Source organism: Achroia grisella, unplaced genomic scaffold, assembly GCF_030625045.1.
Source record: "Achroia grisella isolate CSIRO2021 unplaced genomic scaffold, CSIRO_AGI_Agris_v1 utg544, whole genome shotgun sequence".
In the NCBI taxonomy this organism is placed as follows: Eukaryota; Metazoa; Arthropoda; class Insecta; order Lepidoptera; family Pyralidae; genus Achroia; species Achroia grisella.
Window position 1 is genome coordinate 2,019,407 of NW_026712929.1, and position 27,853 is coordinate 2,047,259.

The 27,853-nt window shown below is 31.3% G+C and overlaps 2 protein-coding genes and 1 pseudogene across 4 annotated transcripts in view; 1 reads left to right on the forward strand and 2 right to left on the reverse strand.

Moving 5' to 3' along the window:
• The first annotated feature begins 2,047 nt into the window (after positions 1 to 2,047).
• LOC131847825 (homeobox protein abdominal-B) overlaps positions 2,048 to 27,853 on the forward strand; it is a 98,615-nt gene continuing 72,809 nt past the window's right edge. For both annotated transcript variants that reach the window (XM_059197484.1, XM_059197486.1), the window contains exon 1: positions 2,048 to 2,207. The gene's annotated coding sequence lies outside the window, so the exon portion shown is untranslated. The remainder of the gene's footprint in view (positions 2,208 to 27,853) is intronic.
• LOC131847826 (uncharacterized) lies at positions 16,311 to 18,471 on the reverse strand. 2 transcript variants are annotated; one of them, XM_059197488.1, is made up of 4 exons: positions 18,308 to 18,471; positions 17,753 to 17,920; positions 17,198 to 17,304; positions 16,311 to 16,964 (listed from the first exon to the last, which is right to left on the reverse strand). In XM_059197488.1, the coding sequence occupies exons 1-4, from the start codon at positions 18,395 to 18,397 to the stop codon at positions 16,937 to 16,939; spliced, it is 393 nt and encodes a 130-aa protein (XP_059053471.1). In that variant the 5' UTR covers positions 18,398 to 18,471; the 3' UTR covers positions 16,311 to 16,936. The 2 variants fall into 2 exon arrangements, with proteins under 2 accessions (XP_059053471.1, XP_059053470.1); XM_059197487.1 differs by having other exon boundaries at positions 17,198 to 17,351.
• The window catches only part of LOC131847962 (uncharacterized), a 30,076-nt pseudogene continuing 21,310 nt past the window's right edge, over positions 19,088 to 27,853 (reverse strand).

The following is a 27,853-nucleotide window of genomic DNA, read 5'->3' on the forward strand; positions in this document are numbered from 1 at the left end:
TATATCTGTCATGATTTATGTTTGAAATTAATTGGCCGAAAGTATCCTATACGTACCTTTATAATGTCTGTCTTTGTAACTACGAGTACAAGTACAATATTACATAAGATTATTCCAACATAGACATAAATTTCGCATTCAGCACAACAAATTACATCCACATACTTAATTAAATTGGGAACTAGAAGTAAAAGTGAAGTTAAAATATGCATTTGAAATTACCAGTAAAGTAAATTGACTGCGTACCATGCAACAGCGTAGTCACACTAAAGCAGTTTGTTACTGTGTATGAAACCATAAAATAATTATGTGAACAGTGGCTCCATCATTAAGCTATTATAACAAAAGCCCACCATTAAAACTGAATAAACAACACCTGAGATTGTTCTTCGGGTATACGATAAGAATCTGGTTTTAATTGTAACCTCAATTGCACCCAATAAATTCGGAGGCTGCTCCTCAATTAAATCGCTTAACAGTAAAATATCTTTAACAAACCAAAAACTGTCTTACTATTTGTACTTCTTTTTACAAATTACTTAAAATACTCTTCGACTTACATTTTTGTTATATAATTGTTAAACTTAGTGTCACCTGTAGGTATAGGTTATATTGTATATATATAGGTTATAGAGTACGTATTTTGGCGGCCGCGGTAGTTTAGCGGTTTACTTCCGATGGTCGCAGGTACATACTTTGTATTCATGAATATAATCATTTGTATTGGTCTGGGTGTTTACTAAGTATAATAATATTATTAATGTATTCACAAAAAAAATATTAGTTATCAGCTGTCTAGTAGGTATTTACTTCTCTACAAGATCTGCCTAGTCTTTTTTGGCTAATTAGCCAACGACAAAAAATAATATAATTAAAAATAATAATAGTAATATATTATTTATATTATATTTATTGCAAAAATTTAGTTAACGCTCTAGCTAACGTCAATCAAGGAATATGAAAATAATTATCGTTGTGTTCTTTCCGTCTTATATTAATGGACTGGGAATTAATGTTGATTCAAATACAAGAAACTAAACTGATTTTTATATAGGTAATATACTTACCAACCTTAATGTGTGACGTAATTTATTGCAACGAGCCGTCACGTAATATCCACTAAAAATAAAAATTTGTACCTACTTTTAATATTATTATGCTCATTAGGCAGATAAAGTTACAACCATCTAAATTATTTTGGCGTCATTTCGACTGATGCCAAATATAGGTTTATAAGTACTTATCTTAATTAGGTTTAGAATATAGGCAGGTAGTAGAATATAGGTAGGTACTTTTGAATATAAATAACCTAGTCATCTACCTACCTAAAAACAACATCCAACAATGCTTTTATTACATAAAGGTATTTCTCTCTAACCTTGTCAAGAACATTTATTAATAGATAGACACCTATTTACAATCTACGTTCTACAAGTAAGGTACCTATTTAGGTACATACCTACCTATTATTTATCTGTTCACCTTCAAAGTCTAGTTAGATTTACATAGTTAAATAGATACTTGTACACCTACTATATGTCTAATTATATTCATGACTAGTTAGACTTGATGTACCTACTTAAAATATTCACCACCTTGCTAGAACTTTAGTAACTACCTGCCTAGAACTATATTTCTTATTCACATATATCAACAACATATAAAATAACAGTCTTAAATGTTTACATTACATCTGACATTAACTACCTAATTATAAACCCATAATGGAACTTACACTACAACAATAGGACATTAAAAAGAAAAAATCTTAAAGTAACGACCTATTACGTGATAATACCTATAAAGTTCCCATTCAACGATCGATATACAGTTACGCACCAAATTGCGAACAGGCAACATGGCGATAAAAAATTAAAGAAACATTTAACGAAGGGTCACAGATACATTTCCCGGGTCCCTATCGACCCTGTCTTATGTGGAGGATGATAGCTACAATTGGAAGAATGTAAGGGATCAGGCTGAGCTGAGAGCCTGTGAGCGGCGCGCGCTTCTACCGTCGAGGCAGTGTGTACCCCGCCCGCCCATACGCTCGCATTACGTCGTTCGCCTCCGGCGCGATAGCTCGCGTCTACATCGCGCACACAATACCATAAATAGTGCACATAATTAATTTACAACACCAGTAAAAGTGATGATACAAGTTTATCGACTATAAATCTGTGCAGTGTTGTGATCTCGTGTCGCAGGTAAGTGATAATTGCTCAGTCGCATGCCGCGCTGTTTGTGAAGCAAACACGGACGCCGTGTGAATCGCAGTTGGAAAACAAAGAGTCGGGAACCCTTTGGAATATTATGTTATGTTGGTTTGTGACAATTCGACATTTTTCGTTGAATGTTTGCTTCTTATGTGAACCTTCAAAGTAATTTGCTCTGGTTAGGGTGCCATTTTTATTTTTTGTTAGTAATTATTAACTTATATTCTTTCAATGTTAGTTATTTCTTTTCTATATGTCTCACGCGCATCGGCATCAGGGGTCGGTCTACCAAGTGTTGGATTTAGGCCCCTAGATATATCGTAGATATGGTACTAAACCGTAAGCCACCAATTGATTTAACTGAAAAAATTATTGTTCCCTTTTGATGTTTTTCTACTAATGTATTAGTTATTTATGATCATATAGGGTACTTACTACCTAATTTGGTATAATGATATAACGATCTGATTCTTAGGTCGCTATTAACGTTAATATCGACATTCTATTTTACTGAATAGTTGAAAGTATTATTGAAAATATTAATAAATATATTTACTTACGATATTACTCTATATTTCTCAGTGAACAAGGTGTTATACTTATTGCTTATGGTAAAACATTAAATTTATTAATGTAAAATTAGGCTATCTGTCACGATATACCAGCATTTATGCTATAAAAAAATATTATAGTATATTTATGAATATAAAGATTTTTCCACTATATAATATCGGGGTGTTGCTACTACTACTATAGAATAAAGACATACAGTAATTTTGCTTTAGCAGGTTTCTTGCTTATTATTTGCTACTTATGTAACTGATTATAATTTTGTAGACTTTTATGCATTTCCTATGTATTATAATAGACACAATTGTATGCTTTACTCCATAAATAATTTGCTTAATTTACAAGAAAATATAATAGTATCACGATTTTCTTTGTGTATTTAGATTTATCCTTATTATGAATATACGTATTCTTAATTTGAATATACCTACATAATAATGCAAGCAGGTACCTACCATGCCTTCTTTGTTATGAATTGAGGAACTATCTCTGTTGTAAACGTATTATAGTCATCAGTATTATCCTTTATATCTATCTGGGTTTTTCTATGTATGTTATGTATGTATTTACAAAAAAATGTATCCATGATAACATGGATATATTTTTATACCTATATAATTTGTCTAGTACCCATAATACAAGTTCTGTTTAGCTTGGAACTAGATAGCGCTGTGTGAATTGTTCTGAGATATTATTATTAATTAGGTATTTGTACTTATTGTTATTAGCTGTCATATCTAGAATTGGTCCCCATCGTCGTAACCACACTATGTATCATAACCACAGTATGCATCGCAACCACACTAAAACCTATCTTCTTGAAGAATGACTTGAATTTCAGAAGATTTTGTAATATTATCTTTTTTAATAAACAGTCTATAGACAGAGAGAAGACGCATGCTTAGTTAGTTAAGGTATAAAAACTAACAATAGCAACTCATAGATATGTAAGGTCATATAATTGATTTTATAACTAGACGTCTTGTAAATTATTCCAATCTATCACGCACCATTCGCTAAATGAATGAAGCTGCCTGTAAACTCATAATAACCGATTCACCCACGTGCGCCGTCAACTGAGCCGTTCATAATTTGCTGCTTTATGTCATTCCTTATTACAAAGTATTAAAGTTCATTTTCCTTCACTCTTAACAGCAGACACATAGTTTATTACACTTTATGCCGGCCAACATAAAACTAGACACCCAAGTAGTGGATTAGGTTCAATCCGTGCTTGCGCAACGCTCTCGTAAAGAATTTTTGAACGACCATAGGTCAATTTTTAAGCTTCCACTCGAGTTATGTTTACGATTTGTTGTTATTGCTACAGTTTTACATTTCAATGATTTTGATTGCTCTGTGCCTATTACTTACCTACAGTGAAGTTGGGTTGGTGTTTCGTTTATGTTGATTCTTATTTGAATATCATTTTGTTATTAAGATTAGTATAGATACAACAGAAGTTATGATACTTAAATATACATGTTATCAACTATAGGTTGTTACGAGCTTTTACTGATATGGAAGATAAACGTAAATAGTAAAAATAGATAAAACTTCAGTTCTTAAAATAGAAGTAGAAAGAAAGTTTTTGTAAATATTTACACAAGAATATATATAGGTACATAACTATCATAAAATAATTTCTTTAGATAAAACTTGTTTCAATAATATATTAATTTTATGTATGTTTTTGTATAGTGGATATAAAAGCTAGTAGCACAAGTATTAATAGACATCAAGTTTAGTCCTCTAGTTTTACAAATCCCACCTACCTACACATACATTTTTTTAGAACGAAAGGATGGAAGAAGAAATTGTAAGACCTCTAAACTCCTCTAAATAAAATATAAAATTTAATAAATATACCAAATCGTTTCTAGTATTTAGAAGTACCAATCAGATTTTATAATAGAGATGCATATCGGGCAATCAAAAATTGTAGAGTCAAAAGTAGAATAGAGAGAATAATTGGAACTTTGAATTGATATATAAAAACCTACTATATATTATATCTACTACATATAAACTAATTGGTAGGTTTTATTAAAAAACTGAAATCGATATTTACCAGAAAACTATAAAGGTAGAATTTCTGAAAAAATCTTTAATGAAGTACGAATGCAAATTTATTCATCGTAATAATAGGTATAACATAACTAGCAAGTTATGTAGGTTAAGGTTGTAGTAGATTATTATTTTGCATAGATTATATATAGCAATTATATTGCTATAGATAATATCATTACACATATTAGTAAGTACCTAAAAAGAATTTACAGTACCTATCATACAAAAAAGTAATATTTTATTTTAAAACACTTAACTGTAATTTAATGTCTATTTAGTACCTAAGTATTATCATTACGGCAGGTCGTCTTTTAATATTACAAAATGACCGTAACAGGAATTAAGATATTTAACATCGAAATGTTATGGAAGTAAAACCATACCTATGTGTACCTATTTATATTTGATCGCGTAAGAACTGTGTGTACCTAAGGACAAACAAAACATTTATTAGGTACATTCTGTTTTTTAACCAGAGAAGGGGTAGCGTGAATATAATTAACATTACATCTATACGCATATAGAGACGACTATCGAACATTAATCTCTCTTTCCAAATATCTCTTGTAATACCCACTGCGAAACTCAAAATCGTTTATCGAAGTTTTATTTAATCAACAGAGGTAATAAAGCTCACGAAGGTAATTACAATCGCATAGTGAGTGTAAATTTGTGGTTGTGCGATGTTATTTTAGAAAAGAATCGCTATTTAAACTGATGGAACGGTGGTTCTAATCAATATCCAATCAGCGCTGAGTAATAAAGTTAACTAAGCGGGAAATTAACTGAGTTGGAGCGGGAGAGGTTATATCTAGCTATAGGTATATAATTATGTATAACATCCAGACAGGAGGCGTTGTATGTTAAGTTTTTTTACTTTTCTAGAATATGGAAGTAAAAGTCAGACTATACCTGTAGGTTAATTTTATTATCCGTTTATATACTTAGGTATGTACATATGTGGATATATCTATTAAATATTATAATTCATAGTGACTCTACTTATAAGATTGTTTACAGAAAACGATATAGGTACCTAATCACTCTCTATAGTGTTCACTGTCGTTAAAGCTTCATGCCGTAGGTACTTCATATTAGGTACGGGGTGTGATGAGAAAAGCAGAACAGAACAGATATACTTACTGGAATAGGGTACAGATCATATTGAAATCTGTTAAACAATATTTTCTAGAGACACCTAATAAACTTGTTTTTTTTTACTAGAGGATGACTTTGTACAGAATTCCGTACTATATCTATTACATTTATATCTGTGAGATACGGCAGTGATATTACAGGATATAGAGGTACGACGTCTTAGTTCTTCGGAATGACAACTAATGTGTAGTATCACGGCTTGCCGTATAATAACGTGATGCCCATAGTATTGTTCACATAGGTGATAGTTACCACTTACCTACCAACAAATGAATCGTCAGCTTCTTTGGTATTCCAATTTTTAATAAAAATCTAATATCTACTTCTTATAATATATGTACTAGCTTACACAGTTTATGCACTATATATACTTACCTAATTGTTTTAAAACCAGTAAGGCCTTATTGAAATAGGTTTACCCAATAATAATATACATAACTAATAACGTCTAGGTATACGTCGCTAGGTACTTACGTAAATATTATATGTCTATATCTAATAATAATAACTCTATAGCTAATATCTAAAAATCTAATAATAATAGGTATATATAGGTAATAAATAATACCTAGGTATATATCTCAAATGATGATATTTGAGATATATACCTAGGTATTATTTATTACCTATATATACCTACCCCCTTTATATTGAATACTCGTTTAACTAATTACTAGGTAGATTAATTATATACTTAGATACTTATTATTTAGTAGAAAATAATTAATCAAGAGATCATGATGATTAAATCTATATATGTGGCTTATTAGAGTCCTATTTAGCAATGATTTGGTGATCTTTGGTAATGGTGACTTTTTGAATATTGTTTTCTAATTAAATATAAATATTAACACAAAATTATACCAATATACCCATGTAGAGGTATAATTAAGTATTAGGTATAAGTACATAATGAAAAGAGATCATAATTACCAAACAACACTAATTTTAATTAGGTGTTCTTTTAACAACCTACTTACATACGTAGGTACTACTTACCCAGTTGATGTTACAACTAAAGAGCACGCAATACGTGCAATAAACGACAAAAGCTGCACTTATTTATTGTTTCACACAATAACAGGGTACAAATCAGGGTTGTAACATTTTGATGCGGCGAACAGTCAATAATTTTTAGCGTTATGAACTATTGAGTCTATAAATCCAGCAAACGGCTACGCCGCTTGTTATTTCTCGTAAATGCTTGTAAATCTTTACATACCTAGTATAAAATAAAGTTGCTTTCGCTGTCTGTTCACTCAGAGCTTTTAAATTATGCAACGGATTTTAATGCAGTTATTAGGAGTAGATAGAGTGATTCACTCTATCTACTCTAAAAAATGAAGGTTTGTATGTACCTACCTACCGGAAGCCGGGGTGAGTAGCTAGTACACAATAAAACGTTTTGTGGACTTTATATATTATATACCTATATATTGTGTTTATTGGTTTTAATAGTTGCAAAATTTGGAATAAATATCTTCGGATAATTATTGGCTAGTTCTTAAGTAGGTAGGTACTAGTAAGTTACTTACCTACCTACCTACCCTTCTAAAGATCTACGTACCTACTTATATATATAGAGATAATACATGTACTTAATAACATTATGATACCTACAGATATTGAAAAAAATATCCCCATATTATTTTTTCATCATCAGGAGGCCATCGGGAGGGTAAGATATTGGTAGTAATATGGACTAATAACGCCTTTGATAGCAATGCATGTAAGGTTTACCTCCACCCCTCTTGGTAACTATGCTACTAAATTTCTAGTGAATTCATCACAATGGGATAACAAACCTGACCTTATGACCTTATGACTTATGCTGATTTTGTCAAGATGTCAACTTAAATCATAGGTAGGTAGACCCCATTTTCCATTATACAAAAGGAAAATGTACAATATTCCGTGTGCCGCATATAGGAAGGTACCTAGCTAATCTTCATTAAGCACGATAATAGTAATATGTTTATAGTCCGTTTTTTAATTCCGGAGACAAATTTGACATATCCGATACCTATTGCTAGGTTTTTTACATTTTTTAAATAGGGTTGTGGCACCATCGGAAATTAATATTAATTACCCATTTTTATAGGTTATTCAGAAATAATGTGTGATATCTAGGTATATAAAACGCATTAACACAAAATTAATATATATAATAAAATATAGGTATTAATAGATAAATGAATAAATATATATATATGGTTGTTGTAACAAAATATTTTTTTTTATTTTTTACTAAAATAAATACTAACTGCCTTCTTTTATAAAACAAATTACCTTTTTATAGTGTCATATCTATACTTATCATAAAACAAAAACCTATTTAAAATACTTAGCGGTTTGCAAGAAAAAAAATTACTACGGATATTATTAATACCTACCTACGGAATAAAATTACTATTTGTACGGAAACGACAAAAATGTATATTTATGCTGTAGGTTTAATACGATGACAGTAATGGAAACACTAGTATATGTACGTAAATTTTAAAATTCTGTTTTGGAAACGTCATTTAATACTTTAAAATATGTTAAAATAAAAGTTTCCGATAAAACAAATCGGTATCGCAGGTACACCACTACCCCGCCATAGGTGGTAACATTATTTGAAAGTTTGACATTTATACATGTCAATTTAGTGTCCGGAATTAAAAAACAGACTATAGATATGGTTCTTTTAAATCGTAGATTCATAAAGACCCTCCCAAATCATGGCGGATAATCCCACGACAATCGAAAAAAAATTTGAATGTAAAACAATACTACAAAATTTAGAGGTACATCAATGTATAGCAGGTTATACTTCACATTGAAGCGTCCCAAATTTAGCCGTGTTATCTTGTAGTCCCTCCCCCACAGTAAGATCAGTGCGAGTAGCTGCAATGGCAGTCCATATACGGGGAGGTCACGGCGGTTGTATTTGGGCGTCGTCCGTGGGCGGGGCTACGTAGAGTCCGGCCCTTTGCAAATGGCGCCGAATTGAGCCAATAACATGTTTGAGGAACCGCTTAATTTTTAAGCGTTGAGTTACTTAGCAACCGATCGTTAGCGGCAAAAAGTTTTGCATTTTTGATTTAGTAAGATTGCCATTTAACTCAGTGATGGGTATAATAAACAAGATTGCTTCTGAAAAAATGATTCAGTTTTGAAAATGAAATTTTAATCCTATATTTATATCTACTCATAAATCAGTATCCATCTGCCTATGTCTACTTACCCAATTAAAAAAAAAATGGGTACGTACTACCACCCGTACCTACTACCACTTATACCTATAAATAGTACCTACCTACCTATAAATAGTACCTACCTACCTGTCTATCTAATTAATCTAATAAGATGTATAATTACCTAACTAGAAGTGGCTAGGTAACTAGTATTTTGATAATTATACAGTAGATATCTAAAGAATGCTTAATTGCGACCACTATATCTAGGTACTTATAAAAAAAAGAGAATCTGAATAGTTGCCTAACTACTCTCTAAGACTACTAACTTCTTTCTTACTCTATGGAGATAATTCTAGTAGATAGAAATTATATTTTTAATATATGGTCCGCCCTACAGGTATTTTTTATTTAAATTATTTCAAATCTTTGCAACTATCAAATTTCAAACAGTAGTGACATCTAATTCCTAACGCAGATTCGAGGACTAATCGTCTGCTCCCTATAGGCATGAAAGTAGACGAAATGCTTTAATTTAAAGTTTCCTTTGAAAGCAATCCATAGTCATGCTTACATTACATTTGCTACTTCAGTAATCTTGTTGCTAACTACATCTTTAATACATATAGTTCAATATATGAAACATAGATGTCGCTATTAAAGGTAGAGGAATTCTTATTTGTTTTACGAAATGTCCATAGATGGCGCCACTGGCCCCAAACATGTCTGGATAGTAATGGGCGAGAAAGTGCATACCCATCTCTACGGTTTGGAGAAGAGGGTGGTTAAAATTTTTATTAATTTAAAATTAGGGTAGGACGAAAGTAATACTTTTTTTTAGATTTTCATTACGTGGATAAAAATAAATTTAGTATGAAAATGTGCCACCAATTGTTTTTATTGTGGTATACTGGCAACTAATAAAGTTCCTTCACTTCATTGGTGGTAAGAAGTGGAAGAATAAACTGTGAGGCAAGCTTGTAACCATAGGTTGGTTGTAAGCTTGCCTCACAGTTTATTATGTATTTTTCTCAAGATTTTCTAGTTTTAAGAACTTTAGGTAATTTTTATATCGTTTTCTTAAGAACAGTGATTAGTACCTTGATACTTAATAAATGTACAGGTATATCTATAAATACCCACAAGGTTAGGTACCTACCTAATTTATATAATAGGTGGGTATATATCTAATCTCTTCACAAAATAGATTACTCAGTTTCTAATTAACTACTTAGGTACCTACCTGCCTACATAATAACATTTAAAGACGAACCTACCTACGAATTAATAAACGCTATACAAATAATTAAATTCTTTTGTACCAGGCAGGTAGGTACCTACCTACCAGTAGGTAATACTGAGTTGACAGGATGGTAGCCAACAAACAATTTTATATAGATAATGACTTAGCTGTGGCAAATTTATCTCCCCATGTATAGATACAATAGAATACAAGTTTGCCATACACTTAGATACTTATCATGCATGCTCATTAGAGACTTGTGTCTGTACTTTGTATTTAAGTAGATATCTAAATTGACCGTTTGCCATATGTTACCGTTTGATCCAAATTACACCTTGCCAAGTCATCGTGCTATGTAGGTAGATATGTAGGTGCAGGAATTATTAGGTAGATAGTAGGAATTGCGTTTAGTGGCCACATTACTAGCAATATAGTCGGATCGACATCCACGTGGTCTCTTCTGAACTACCACGGTTAATTTCTGATGTATTCATCTTGATAGGGTAACTGATTGAATTCATGCTCAGAATCATCCTTTAGGTAGGTACTGGTGGTTAGCTTAGAACAGCAGATGCACCGTTCCAATAGTGCCTATTAAAAAAAACATGTAAAATATATTCCTTGTTTTGAATTCTGGTTTTGGAGTATGAAGAATTAATGAATTACTTTTGGAAATAGATAAATATCAAAAAGATGTACTTACTTATTTCTATTCACGACCGTAATAGGTACCTAGACTTAAAAAAGAATAATTGTTAGATAGGTATTGTTATCAGTCCAAACTATTTATATCTATCTATAAACAAGGTTACAAATGGTATTAACCAGACAGTTATCATCTTGCAGTAAAACTGTATCTTATATAAATCTTAGTATAATTCTTTCCTTTAAAAATATTTATCCGCAATACGGCTTTGTATACTTCGCTAGGTAGGTTCATATTTAGGTAAGTTACCCCACATACCTACCTACGACAAACAAAAGATGTGGGCAAGATTTATCTGTTCTATTATTTCTTTTAGCTGTTATTCCAAAGCAGTAGAGTCTATTTCACTAGAGCTTATAAGTGGTAAAGGCCAAACAATGGGGTGGGACAGGGTGGCATCCTCATATTGATCGGCGGCCATTTTTGTTTCACGCATGCGTAGAAATAAAAGCATCATTCTCAATAATTACAGAGATGGCGTTGGGAATTTAATAAAAAAAAAAATAAGAAGTATATATCTACCTGAGTAATAAAAACAAGAATAATGAAAATCCGCAGAACACATAGCTTTTATAGAGATTATTTTTCTAATAAGTTTCTTATTTGAGTTATTTTTGCAATTCGGCGTACCTAGTGTTCAGTAGGTAGGTATCCTTTAGATACTTATATTATGTATTCAACATATAGGTATTACGAATTCTCTTATAACCTTTCTCTAATAAGTACAATTTACTAAAAAGAGCGTTTCAAATCTGGTTGTAATCTTACCTACATTTGGCAAGTCATACCTACCTATCTCAGTCATTGTAGCATTGATATAATATGAAGTATCTAGTCCATCGCATCATCTCATCTTTATACATATAATGAAGCAACCATTTCAATACGTGGTAGCATACTCTAAGCACTGATTGTTATTTCGATATTTTTTAAAATAGTATTACAGATTGGTACGTAACAAGTGGGTACTACGTGGTCCGTCGGCAACTTTCCGTCGGAGTACAAGTCTACTTTGTGTCATATTTAAGCCTATATATTCAGCTAATAAATGAAATTAATTAAATACATAACACGGTAAATATAAATATTAAAAAAATAGAAAATATCTACTTCAGAAAACCTAAATGTAAATAAAAATTATATACAAACTATAATCAAATTTACCTACTTGTGTCTGAATATGTTGTATCTAACTGTAAAACACTAAAAAAATGGAGTCATTTAAATATCAAGTCCCAGTCATTGTGGTATTTTGAGCAAAATCTACCTAATTTTAGTTTATAATATATAGTAGGTATCCAAACTACTTATATTTTGTCCCATAATTATTCCTCGACAGACTTCTTGAATTTGTTAATTTATCCTTATTCTGGACAAGTACCTACCATTGTATACATTATCAATAAAATTCATAAACATTTAATTAATAAAGAAAAATGAAAGCACATGTAATTTTGTGTGGTGTACCTACCTGTATTCAAAACATTTAGGTAGGTATCTACAGTTGCAAAATCTTTTGAGGCATATCCATATCTAGGTTAGGTTTCCTACCTATTTCGTATAAGACGTTACTGATATTCAGATGAATGTAGAAGTGTGTCGCAAGTAGGTAATGTAGGCGTAATGTTATGCATAACAATGGTTGTAGGAGCCTCGTAGACCCCTGCGGTCGTCCCCCAGTCGCGAGCATTATTCATAACATTACATATAAAACCTTCTTCGGATATAATATTATGTAGATAGATACTTAGTAGATACCTATATCTTATATTGTAATCGCTATAAAGACGTAAGTACCGTACTGTGTATGTTAACTATTGAATTGTTTTGTCTTAAGAAAGTATTTAATTTTCTCGGTTTTGGTATCAATAATATAATCAATAATAGTATAATATCTATCTATAAATCCATTCTAATACCTACTTGTATAAATAAAGAAGTGACTGTTTGTTTGTTATCTTTTAGGTAATGATTAAATAAATGGGCGGATCTTAATTAAACATATTAATATTGCTAATATTAACATAGGTTATATTACTGATCTCCATCTTAGTGACACTTTCATTTTATTTTTAGCGAAAGAAAATATCTATTCTTTCCCAAAAAATAACTAATAAGTCGACGAAATGGCGGGAAAGAGCTAGTAGAGGAAAGTGACCAAATATGGAATAGTATCCTAATATGGAATACGTCCATTTCACGTACAGAAAGTTCACACGGTATGCTTTTTATAGCTTTTATATACTGTTTAGATGTTCTTTTGTATGTTTTAGCGGTATTATATTGTATTACTTACATAAATATAAAAATGTATATGTCAGTTGGAAATCATTGGAAAATCCAAATATAGACAGATTACACTATCCAATTATGGAATATTCCATAAATGGTTCTCTAAAGTATCACCTGACTTGATAATTTTTTTTTATATATTTTTCATTGTTTATAAAAGAAAGAAAATTTATTGCTAAAAAAACAAAAATAATAAATAGAATGAGAAGAAATTAAAAGAGAATACTAAGCCTACGTCAGTTTCAAATGATGAGGAGGTGATGCTGTTTGATACAGACAGTGAACCCAATTCCTTGATTACAGCTGTATATTATATACCTACAGCTCCAGATTCTGCAGATTCGGAGTATATTTTTTGTAATGTGCTGTTTTTGATAGATACTCAAGGGAAACATGGATTAAGAGCCTCATGTGTGGGCTCTGGGTATATAATAATTGGGTAAGCCCCGAGATTTATACCTGGATTGGCGATTTTTGTACATAATTTGTGTTGCTTTCTATATTATACGAAACTTTTTTAAGAGTCTCTTAAAAGTTAAGGTTAGTTTTTGATACTATTTATGATATTCCTTTATTGCTATTTAGTTTTTGATAATTTTTCTTACCCCAAAGTAATCCATATGACCTAATATTTTCACAAATCAAGTACAAATATATGACTGTTAATAATTATCACAAAAAGTTTTATTTTATAAGATTTGTGCAAATTATGCCTAAAAATCAAAATGGTATTCCATATTTGGTCGCTTTCCTCTATCTAAGTATTTACGGATTTAACTTCTCTTTTAAAGAAGAAGAGAGACGAGAAGTGACGACTTGCTATAAAAATACCTATCCATTGAATTTGATCAATTATGTTTTCAAGAACTATACCTAATGTTAGAAGTCTAAGTTCGTCGCCCTTGAGTAAAAATATCCCTCAAGTGGCAGACGAGTCGATGTCTGCGATGAGGGGCTCGCGATATCGTTTCTTGAAGTCGACAACAGACAAACATACTTAGTTGAATCCTTTTTACAAGATTTTGGGCTGTAACGTGAAGCAATAGGGTTCTAGAGTATTTTCGATTCACACATTTCATCAGTGTAGTATGGCCTCGGAGCTATTTATATTCAAGTTCAACAATCTTTAATGCCTTGATAGTATTAAGTACTACCCGTCTGGAAAAAATATTTAGCTTAAGCTTGTTATTTATTATACATAAGTACCAACTTGTATGTATTAACGTTTTATTATAATTGAACGCTGTGTTAAAGAATGACGCGAGTCTAGGGAACTCGATATACTTATTTAATCAATATGATGTACGTACTCATAATCACATTAAGTAGGTTGTGGCAACCTGCTATATGATTTAATAGCACCTGCTGATAGATAGGCCGAGTTTTTGTGTTTTGTTATCCTAAGACCTGTCCTCAGTATCTATGTCTGACGGACGACTAAATATTGGGAGCATTAGATATTAATTGGGCTGTAATGCAGTTTGTGTTGTGGTATCAACTCCGGTGCTGTAGTAATAACTAATTCTGTTCTAATTTGTAGGCCCAGATTATTTTATTATCCTAAAAACCTAAGAGTTACAGAGGTATTTTCAGTAGATATCTACCTATATACAGATAAGGATTCAGTAGTGAATTATAACGCGGCGTTTCGATACCTAAGAGAATTCAAAGGTTGGATCGTTGTTCGTGTCACGTGCTTGATGTACAGCCGGCCAACTTTTTATTGCAGTTGGCACGATCGAAATACGTACTTCCCGTCTAAACGTAAGACCTTCGGGAGCCGCACGTAATGTTGGCAGAATTGTAATAAAGAGCACCGTTGCTCCAAGCAACGCTATCTGTGGGAAGCTACTTTCTTTATATTTTTATACTTTCTTTTTGCTTTTATATACTTTTCTTTTTACGCCCCCGTCGGGGATGGCGACGTGACACTGATATTTTCAAAGAAAAATCCGAAATGTGTCGGTGACATGTTAGTAGTTTTGGAGCTTTTAGTTTTGGAGTACCTACCTATACTGTAGTTATAGTATGTATTTAATAAGTAGGTATACTTACTTTAATTAATTACATACTTCAGTAAGAAGGTAGGTACTTTTCCATTTCGCGTAGAAAGGAAAACAAAGGAGGTATATACTGAAGATAATTTAAATGTACTAAAAGCTCGGAATTAAGCCTGGAAGATTAGGGGCCCGAACTTTGTTTTATTCAAATGCTGTAACCCTTTTACGAGATCACCTCCGCGGTGGGTCGGGGCAAGGGGTCCATGATGATAATTAAAACCTCTACGGCTGTGACATTTATGTTGATGCAAAGATTCCCGCTTAATGACGAGAGGCGGAATCTTTGACCAAATCTAGAGGACCACTTTAATTAACATCCAAAATACCAAATACCGCCCCATGTGGACAGGTAAAGAAGATAAAATATTGTTCAATTATCTTACATGAACTCGTAAATATAAATAAACGGATAAGCTCCCCATCCTGTTTTCAACCTATCATTTTTTTTATTATTTCTTCATATTACTGTGTAAGTAAATGATCCTAGATAGAGTATATACCAGTTACCTATATGTGTATCTGGTATATAAGTACTACATCGTTAGAGTTGATAGGTAAGAAAGGTCTTTAGTTTTCTTCAAACAATCCTTAAATATGATTCCACAGTTTTTGTAAGTGCGTATTTAGATAGAATAAAACATAAAGCAATATGTTGAAGTGATCAATAGTCTCTAGAATAATAATGACATCATAAATATGTTGATATTCCTTATACTCAGATTTCTATGGAAGGAAAATATATGTGCGAAAATAATTCAATACGAATTCTGTTTCAAATATTTAATTTAAATTTAAAAATGCATTTATATCGTCATTTGTAACAGATTAAATGTAGCGAATAGATGAATAGATGCCCTTTTTTTAAGTCGACAGACTGCAGTGAAGCAAGTTACGTACTAGTAGTATAAGCAATATAAAGCACCCTAGGGGAAATAAATACAAACATATTCATCGTCGCATACTTAAATCACTAAATAACTTTACAATTGTATTTATATAGAATAAAAGACTATTAAAATAATATTATTTATCTTTTCTTACGTAGAGTTAAGTACGTAGAGAAGTCAATGTGAATATGTTAAATGTAGTGGAAAATATTGGATAGTTATATTTTTTCAAATTTTGAGACTGCAGTGAATTTTGTAAATGTAGTCCACGTACACAGAAGTAACTAAAAAAGCTGTTATCATATTATAACTCACTTATAATTAAATTACATTTCAACTGTAGTTGTATAATATTGGTCCCAATATAGAGCTTGTGACGTTCTGTATTTATACGAATGAATAATATCGCCGTGGAATGGAGCTAGTGGTAGGTATTCCTCATTCTTTAGAATAATTAAAAGTCAAAGCAACATTGTATATTTTTCATATTAAAATAAATAATAATATGTGTACTCGTAGGTACAATGAACTCAAGATATCTCCGACTTGTAGCTGTTAATCACTACTACAAAGTAGACGTAGACTGAAACAAAAAAAAAGTTGTTAAGAAGATGTAGCCCATTTCTGATACACCAAGATCACTCTAGTTTGGGAGTCAGGACTGTATCAAACTGTACACTAATGAAGGTTTAATATTTTACTAAACAAAATTATTAAATTTTATTTTACAAAATATGGATAGTTTACATGAATGAATGTTTATACAATTTGTGAGCGCTAAACCAAATTAAATAGATAGGTATTTAAATTACGTACCTATAATTCCTAAAGCCATTGATATATAATTCAATAAAGGTATTTCGCAGATTTTGCCCAATCCAAATATTAAAAAACAAATCAATAATATAATCGACAGGACAATCCTACAAATCAATACATATATATAAAATAGTACAAAGTTGGGGTTTTCCTGAAAATAAAATTTAAATGATTTAGTATCATAATAATACTAGTAACTACAATTAGTAACTACCTATATTAATTAACTCTGTGCAATTATTTCCATGTTTCCTAGTATAGTTTTATTCTTAAAATATATCGATGTGAACAGAATCAGTGACCATTTTTCTTATAGCTGCAAAAGTAAACAAGGCTCTATATTTGTACACCACTTCGTCAAGTAGTGTCAAATGACACCCTCGATATCGTTTATGCATTGCCATTCCGGAGAAATAAGATGTCATGCCTTTTGTGCTGTAATTTCACTGTCTTGCCTCGCCATTTAATAGAAACACAGCTTAAAAAATAGCTAACTTTACGTGTATGTCGGTAAAATCAATTATATATAAAAATATATTTATATATACTTACATAGAAAATTCCAATTAGTAATATAATGCTAGCAATAAATACCAAAACGTCTAGTACAATGGATATCCACTCAATTGCATACATTATATTATGTGGTATATCACTTTTAGTGCGTTTGCATGCCGAATGGTACGCTACAGATGCAGATGCATGACATACAACTACAAACTGCAATGAAAATCAGTATAAATTATTGTCAAATAATAAATTACATACAATAGATAGTACCTTTGCAATATCATTATTATTATTATGCAGTATGCGATATTTTTATATTATTGGGAATTATATATATAGATATTGTATACTTTCAGTGCTTATTACTTAGTTACATATTAGAAATTTGATACCTGTATGTATTTAATCTATAATAGTTATAAATATATATGCAAGGCCATAGTAAGATTTCGGTATTGTGAGTTAGATGACTCTATAGTTAGATGAAAGAAGCATCTCTGCAGATAGATACTTCTATGTCATACGATACAAAAAAGGATATTTGTACTAAATTGTTATTTAGTTCCCTTCAATATGAATATGATCAATCGTACTCACAATATTCCATATTGCTATTAGTACACTTCCTGTTCTTAAACTAAAACAACAGCATTTATCCACCACAGGCAAAACATCCAGTATTGACATTTTATTTTTTTACCAAGACCTTGTTTCAAGACCAAAATATTAATAAAAAAATCAATTAGCTAACAAACGACTGATACACTTTATTCTGACATTAAAAAAAAATACTCACTTGACAATAAATGTTAAAACACGTGACAGGTAAACTCACTGGCAGGAAGTTAAAAATGTACGATTAGGCTGTGTGCTCTTGTACCTTTGACTATCCACTTGTGGATGTAAAATATACTACTACAACTACAGGTTTGTAAATAAAAAAAATCAGAATATCTTCTTATTCTGAATGTTTATTTACAAAACTGTCCACGAATAAAGTTCAGCTATGTGTACACTACAAATAATAATTCCGCATAATGAGTAAAAAAAAATTGATTGCTCAGCTAGCGATGTAATTTTATTCCTGCGTGTTATAGGTATTATAGTAACATATAGGGTTTAATAGGAGGCGACACTGTTGTAGTTTTAACGGTTCTCACTGCAACCACAAAATTAAATCTATTGTCTATCAAAGTGCTGTAGCTGGGTTAGTTGAATTTATTAGTCTCTTAATTCATTAGCTAATATTTACATTCTGAATACTAATAAGAATCCTTAGAGAAAATCTTAGGTTTATTAAATAACTAAGCATTATTTTAAGAAAATAATATGTGTAAAACAGATAACTGTAATATATTATACAATAATAGTATACATTTCTTAATATTTTGGTGATCCAATGTTTTTTCATCTATATATGTCCTTTTCACTTATAGTTATTGAATTCATCGCTTGCTCCATTACTTGCGTCTGTAGGAATTAAATACTATTTGAAAGTAGGTCCACACTGAAAATAAACAAAAGGTAATAAAAGGTATAGTATAGTAAAGGTATAGTAGATACACGATAAATTTACTGTACAACTTACGAAATAAATCCACCAATGAAAAAACAAATTCGAAAACAGGGAATGATGCTCCCATTGAAACACACGCCGACACGTATAATATTCCATAGATGAATGACAATATTATGGATACAGTGGCACCGATCATAAATACTTTGCTGCTTTTTTGTCCGGTCCCTGAAAATTAGAATATTTTTAAAACAAGTTATGTCAGGTGATTAAGATATTGTACTCAGAAAATAGAGATTTTTGGACTAAATAACAGATTATTTTTAATTAAGTTGGCATTGAAAAATAAGTAAAGAGGTTAAACAAGTAACAAATTTCACTTATAAGTTACAAATAATTTCAAACCATGTATTTAGCATCTACCTACTTTGGAATTTTAAATTTCCTGTAGGTTATCTTTTTGCTTTTTTATGGAAGTAAGCTTCATAGTCTACTTGATAGTAAGTAGCAAACGTGGCCTATATTACTACATGAATATCACCACTAACATAACATAACTTGTAATTACACATTGCCATATCTCAATTTTCAACTGTCTAAATCTAAAAGTCTACCTCGGTAATACCTAACAATTGAGTTGATGTAAGTAAATTCATTCAAGATGTTATTAAAGTCAATTACGATAGATCAATTCTACTAATACCCAAGATTAGAAACGATTGAGAAATATAAATGTATAAATTTTTTCGCATTTTTATGTGGCACCATCAAAAGGTTGTGTTGAATATTCTCTTACTGAGGACTTAGTATTTTTTTATTTCTAAGATTAATTATGTCATGATCCTCCTTTTATGGTTGATACAATTAATTAGTTCTCCATATAGAAAGGTATATATGAATCTATTATACGATAAGTATTTGTATATACTGACTTTGTTTTCCACAACTGATTGTGTTTCAAAATCGTTCTCGGTTTTGTGTTGGACAAATTTATCCGCCGATAATTAATACGAAATTAATTTAATAACAAAAAAACAATTATAATTTTGAAAACTAGCCCTCTTGCTACGTATAGACCATCTGCATCTTTCGAGGACATAGGTCTGGTTTCATTTATTGTAATAAAGCTTTCTAATCTGTTGTCCAAAGGAAACTATTATGTGTTTTGTCTGTAAAACGTATAGGTAATATAAAGATTGAATAAGTAGATAAATAATTATGATAATTAGAGATTATGTTCTGATATCTGATCACAGGGAAGATAAAATAAATATATTTTCTATAATCACTGGTCATTATTCATTTGGACTTTATAGTTTTTAAATGCCAAGATGTATCCAGTGAAAAAACTATATCATATATTAAAAAAAAACAAGTAGTTGTAATCTGTCGACATGGCGTGTTATCATTTCAGAAGGATTCAAGATTGTATTTTGTGTACCTTTTATCTGGGTCTTTACTCATTTAATTAGTGTACTTATTTAATTAATTAGGGTATAAAATTGTGTTCTTTACTTACAAAAATAACCTAACTTGTATTAATACGTGACATACCTGCCACTACCCCATAAATAAATAATGAATTTTATCGGTTTTTGCGTCGAATATATTAGAATTGACCTATTTCATTCATTTTGTCATACTCACCTTAAAAATTCGAATCAGGAAATAAATAATGCTGCCTAAGAATAGGACATCAGCTGTTAGCACAATCCATCCCAGGAATCTCACTGTGGTCACTAACGCGGAGCTCTCAGAGTCTAGTTTCTCTCGAAAAGTATCAGGTGGCTCATCATTACTAGTATTTCGACCCAGGCACGAAGGTCCAAGTCCAGCGTTAGCTCCAAACCCGAAGCTCAACTGTAATTCATATTTGTAATTAAGTACAGGTATGTATCTACAAATCAAAGCTACACATACATGTTGATTAAAGTTTAATGTCATAAGAATGTTTTAAAAACAATGATTTCTGTAGCTTGAGAGGGGTCAATTTTCATCAACATCATTAAACTTTATAAATACTGATAAATGATTATTTATGAATAATTTGTGTTTCATACGATTTTATAGTATGATAAGATCCCAGATATGCTGGTAGTTAGATGGTTAAATCTCAATTTAACCATCTAATCATAATCAGAATTATATACTGAACCATTTTTCTTTATAACAACAAACAATTTATTTTGCATTTAACCTTTAAATATATTAAAAAAGGACGAGGATAAATTTATTACATATAGAATCCTAAAAGTTATTATTAAATAAATAAAAATTACCTATACCTGGTTAATTGTAAATGGTTACTAAGCCTAAAAACAAATAGAAAACTTATTCATGAAACTAAACCATTTTCAACAAGTAACAAAATGTGTTTAGTTAGGACATAGATTTTTAACATTTTAGACGATCATACTTAGTGGGTAAGAATATTTTAAAATTAATTCTTCCTTTCATCCTGATCGGCTTGCTTTTATACTACAACGAATATAGTATTTTTTAAAAAAAGTATAAATAATAAGAGAATGGAGTCAGTTAAAATAAGAAACTATGTAGGTACTATATATATTCATGTTCGTAGAAAATTATCTTTAGGTAACACGTTCAGTAACTTACTATATTATTGAGATTAACATCAAAAACATCTGGACATGTCGATGAAGTGGTTATGAAACATAATACACATAAAAGTCCCGTACGGCTGCCCATGACACTGCAGGGCTGGTTACCTGTAAATGATAAAGCATTTAACAAATAAACCATCTTACTCGGAATGGATATTCCATGGTGGTAGTTGAATGATGATTGATTATAAATTACTTTAATTCTACAGGAATATAACAATTTACTTTAATTCACACTATTTTTATTCTTTAGTTAAACAAATTAAAACAATGGTACACCACGTAAAAAGGTCTGATTATAGTTTCTACCCTAACCCTACTACAATTGTGTGTTACATATAAATAATTATGCATAAAAATATTTTATTAAGAAAATAGTTGTACTTTGAGTTGTACGTAGTTATGTTAATTGATTAGGTACTTATCGTTATAATTATTTATACATAGTAAATAGTCGCATAATTGATACATTTATATTAATTCGCTTTATCGTGAAGTCTCGTATATTAAATGCTACTTACTATACTTAAAAAATAGATTACTAACAGCAATGATTACTGTAGCAATCTTTAAATCCGTAACGCAACCACATTATGCAATCTATTAAAAGGCATTTATTTGGAATAAAAATTATAAATTATAATAATTAAATTGCAATAACATGACAAAACTATGATTGACATTAGGTAGGTATATGGTAAGAAATGTCAAATAAATAAAATGCACCATAGCGCCACGCCATTACAAAAGTAAAAAAATCTTTTTGTGACAGAGGCTATAGACTAGACAAGGTTATATGGAGCCCTCATTGAAATGAGTGTTCATAGCAAACGTTAAAATACAGCTACGTATGACTAATTTATTTAAATCTAATTTAAATATCGTGTATTAGAATTTTACGTAGTATTTTATATTTATTTTTTTTCTTACTCAAGTTCAATCTTTTAGTTAGCCATTTTAAACCGTGATGTTTGGTGTTCATTTATTTAAATTTTATTACCTAGTTTATGGGGAAAATTAGGTAATGAATTCCTAATAAAATGATTATTAGAAACTATAAATACCTACTGCCACACGAAATAAAATATAATTTAATATTCATCATTGAGGAACTACTTATTAAATTAATTATTTACTACCACTTACTATATAATAATGATATATAAAACTTTAGTTATATCCAAATATTCCTACTCATTTCCTCATATTTATTTTAACTAAGAATTCCTTCGTAATACGTGGCTTAGTTTAAGCGCCGAAAACCCGGGATTCAGCTTATTGCTTCCCTGGGCGGCTTTGGGGGTGTGCCGGAGATCGGGGTGCGGGATACGGGGCCTCTTAACAAGATTACATTGAAGATAAAACGGAGCAGATAATAGCGGCAGAGTAAGCCAGCGCCGAGCTCGCTCGAGCTCTAAAACGAAATTAAAATCGGACGAGAAGCTGAAATTCTTAAAAATAGAGCCACACCATCGAGATCCACTTTGTTTTGTTAGACAACGAATGCTATTATTACTTTTGAAAGCATATGAATAGAATAGATTTTAAAAATATACGTATTCTAAAATAAAAGCTGTATCTGCCAAACCATGACAAACCATGATCGTGTATGTATGTATTAGCATATATAATGCTAATAAAACTAGTTACATACTTTTATTAAAGTTTCGTATCAATTATTCCTGAAATTTAAATAGCTACAATTACATTTCCTTAATTACTAACAGTAATATGATACAGTATGTAATGATAGTACAAACGGGGAGTGTTCTGAGGAATTGTTCGGATTAATACCAGTTGCTGAGTTTCACCACCGTACCACCCGCCAGAAACTGAAATACCATCCTGATCATCTGGATGAATGGCGGTCTTCAACAGTGCGGTTTTCTAGAAACTTTTTGCCTCGCACAACCACATTGTGGAATCACCTTCCAGCAATGGTATTTCCGAACCAATACGATATTGAAACCTTCAATTCCTTTTTAAAAGGCCGACAACGTACTTGCAATTCCCCTGGTGTTGCGGGTGCTCATGGGCGGCGGTAATCACTTACCATCAGGTGAGCCGCAAGCTCATTTGTCCCCTGTGTTATAAAAAAAAAACACAAATACTTATTTAGTTTCTTCCTTGGGTGTAGGTACTATAAGAAGCGCAATAAAAAGTAATGTAAGTTATTTAAATCGGTAAATTCTGTATCTAATTAAGGCGGTTATCATATAGGTAGATGATAATAATAATATGTTCGAATGTATACCCCAATATTGGTTTCCGTTCAATAGACTTTATTGACTCTAATTCACATGTCATTTTAATACTGATGCTTATAAAATTCAATTAAACTTGACTATCCATTCTATATTAAATTAAGTATATACGAAATTTCAATATGTCCATATATATACCTATACTCTACAAGTAAATATCGAGGTTGGCAGTATCTAGTATTGATCGGCTGCCTCGCTTGTTTCAAATTCAATTCGCAGAGTGGGAATAACAATAAAAGTTGGACTGTCGTGTATCCTGATATCACCTGCGGCACGGTACGTGGACTGAATCCGACCGGCTTTCTGGGAATTTAAAACGTGCTATTTTGTGGAGAGGTGTGTATATAACCTTCAATGTACTTACCTACGTGGGCTGTCCAAGTGCTAAATTATGTATTATGTACAGGGCATAGGTACTCGTATGTTGTATTGGAGAATGATGATATTGGTAGGTGTCGAATTATTACTTTTTGCCTATATAAGCACGGAGTCCAAATACTAATTTATAATATTTAATACGATAGAGTAATTTTATATTATCTAGTAGATAGTAGATTAGATAGTAGAGTAGATTCCGCCGTACTACGTGACATTTTTGTCTAACCGTTTGTTTGTTTGTATATAATAGTTTTTTTTGTATATTTACTAACCTAATTAAAAAAATATAGTTATCGTAAGAAATTATTTAATACGTATAATCTACTAAAATTGCAGCAAAGTATTCACTATATACGTATTACCTAATACGTATGTAGTGAATACTTTGCTGCAATCGATATTAGTGGTTCTATTCCGTTCTGGTTTCATATATTGTGGCGTTTGGTACCTATTTTTTGAGGAAGGTACCTACTGTATTGTATATAATAGTCTACCTATAGGTATAAATACTGCGTTCTTATAGAATTTCTTTTTACAAATTAGCTGGTTTGCTTTTAAAGTAAGTAAACTAATGTAGATGATATATTTTTATCTATATTTTTTACTTGCATCTATTATACTATTTATAATAGTGTTCATAGGAAGCTCTAGCTACAGCATCTTCACCGCAACACAAACCGATTTAGATATTTACACACATGATAAATATCGAGTGTATTTCTAGGAAGGAACACCCGCAAACTCATTCGTTTCCCATACGACGACGCCTACCGAGAAACGTCAAAATATTTCATACTGGAACTTTTTGTAAATATGAGGCGTCGTACCGCCTCTATGATATATCTCTATTTTTTACTACCGCGTTGCTTATCCTTGTCGTGTACAGCAAAAACACGCCTCGAGGCCCGAGTCACGAATCGCAATGTAGACCTCGTGATAAATCTTCACGAATTCCAGTTTTATTTATTAAGTTGTATGGTGTTTTTACGATGTACCGCCGCGGGGGCGCTCATTACGCCCTGACGAACGTGATGAAAAAACTTTTCCCGGCGATATCTTCTTGCAACATTAATTACGAAACTCGGAAAGTTCCTGCCCGAGGGTCTTTATTATTTCTTTTGCACTCCTCGTTTCGACACAGCTACAAGTAGATACAGCAGTAGACAATTTTACGATTCAACTTTTCTAGAATGAAAAGCAGTGGATCCATTTCTAACACACTGATAAGAGTACATCGAGTAATATAAACAGTAAAAAGACTGAAGATATCACGTAGCAAAACAGGTCTCGAAGTTTTATGTCGGCAATTCGGGGCGTGCACAAAAGAAATGCTAACGTTGTCAACTGAACGTGACGCCAGACGGGTAGCTGGGGTGCGGCTCACTGTTGTAGTTCCAGTATAATTTATTTATACGATGAAATACATATATTCGTTACATTTACATCTACTACTAGGGCTGATAATTTGTTAATTTATGATAGTCCATTATTAATTCACTAGTTCATGAGATGTAGACACTAACCTACTATTTTCAATCTGCTCAGGGAGCTTGGTATATGGTTTAAATTCAAAGAAAAAAATCGAATCATATTTCTCATAATTACGTCTTACGATATCGTGATGATGAAAAGCAGTGATAAGTAGTGTATTCATCTAGTTATGACTATACTTTCTTGTATGTATAAAAAGTATTATTTACAACTTTTCATTAGGTAGGCTGAATTACTGTTTGATACTTAATTTTTTTTTATTCTAGATATCGAAGCAATATCTATATTCCAGTAGCTTATATTCTCTCCATGTAAAAGAAGTTTTTTTTTGTTTGCAATACCTCCATAACGAATTCGTTGTTATTCCCGGCGCATGTTCAAAATTTATTAAAGGCTGTATATACTTCATGCAATAAAAACCTTAAATTATATATTTTATTTATTCAGGTTACACAGTATGATAAAATATTAAATGCATTAATATTCGAGTAAAGCCTTTCAATAAAATCCGAGACAAAATGACTGTCACGCCACGAAACCGGTAATGAAAGCCGGTGAGTAAACCATAATCGAATATTTTAGGGCAACGCTTATAGAGATAATGGAAGCGACCCCAGGCCACCTCAGTCCAATAAGTGAGGAGGGCGTACCTCTTGCAGTTAATTTATGCTACTATAACTCAGTTGGACGGCTGCTCAATAGGTAATTTAGATGTTTGAAGCAACATTGTCGTAATGAGAACGGACCATTTCAGGGCAGAGTTTATTGGCGTGCTGAGCGATGCACTCTAAGTGGGTGGCGCTGATGAGTTGCCAGTTTCAGATACCTACTACTCGTTTGTAAAGTCTTAAACACTTTATTGTATGCTGTAGAATTTTAGATTAATTATAAGAGAATGATGTGCTAATAGAATATATGAATATTGAGCAATTATAATTTCACGGTTCTTTGGCGTTCGGATGGACTGAAAGAATCATAGAAATATTTTATGGTATTTTTTAAATATTTGTTTAATAAATTTTAATAATAAGTTTTGCACTGAGTACTAGTAACTATGTAATATAATCTTTATATAAAATATGTGTATATTTATGTATAGGTACAGTCTTCTAATTAGATAATAGGTATAATCTATTATCTATTCGTTGATTCTTTTTAGTATATAGAACTCACTCTATCAAAATTATTTGTTCTTGTTTTGATTTATTTGTTCAACATACTACTACCTGAAATATACTACTGTACATGAAATACTATGTGGTTACAATCTGATATAAATTGTACCTATTGGACTTTTCAATTGAATTTATGACTAAACAATGTAGAGAGAATGCCTTGTAGTACCTACCTATTGTATTTAATCAGACTAGGTAACAACCTACTATATTACGACTATGAAATTCACCTATATGAGTAATATTTTTTGTAACTTTAAGAGTAAACAAAAAAAATGAATACCTAAATGTTGGCCGGCTTTTTATATCTACACCTTCGAATTATTAACAGTTAAGTAAAACATCTAAAGGGCGGTGCTGTTTTAGTTAATAAATATCTTATAGACATAAAGACAAACCAAGAAAAAGTAACCGTATTGTATTATCTTAAGGGGCTTTATTCCATTGCTCTGCATTCCTCTTATGACGATTTAAGTAACGACGTGGATGTTCTGGCTTAAACGAAAAAGCTCATAATATACACAAGATATGGCTTCATGTGGCAGTTTGTTATGAAGTTTATAGTGGAGCCAACGCGGTTCTAGTTACATGCTTATTGAGAGAAAAAATAAGGTGGCGCTCTTATTATGTATAATAATTTATAAGATTGAATCGCCTTGTATCTGGAAAAAATATTAAAACAAATTATGAACGAA

Coding starts and splice junctions, on each gene's coding strand:
- LOC131847826 (XM_059197487.1), bottom strand. CDS start 18,397: ATGTCAATACTGGATGTTTTGCCTGTGGTGGATAAATGCTGTTGTTTT. Junction 17,352..17,752: donor TACTAATTGGAATTTTCTAT/GTAAGTATATAT, acceptor TTTTATTTTCAG/GAAAACCCCAACTTTGTACT. Junction 16,965..17,197: donor AATGGCTTTAGGAATTATAG/GTACGTAATTTA, acceptor TTTTTGTTTCAG/TCTACGTCTACTTTGTAGTA.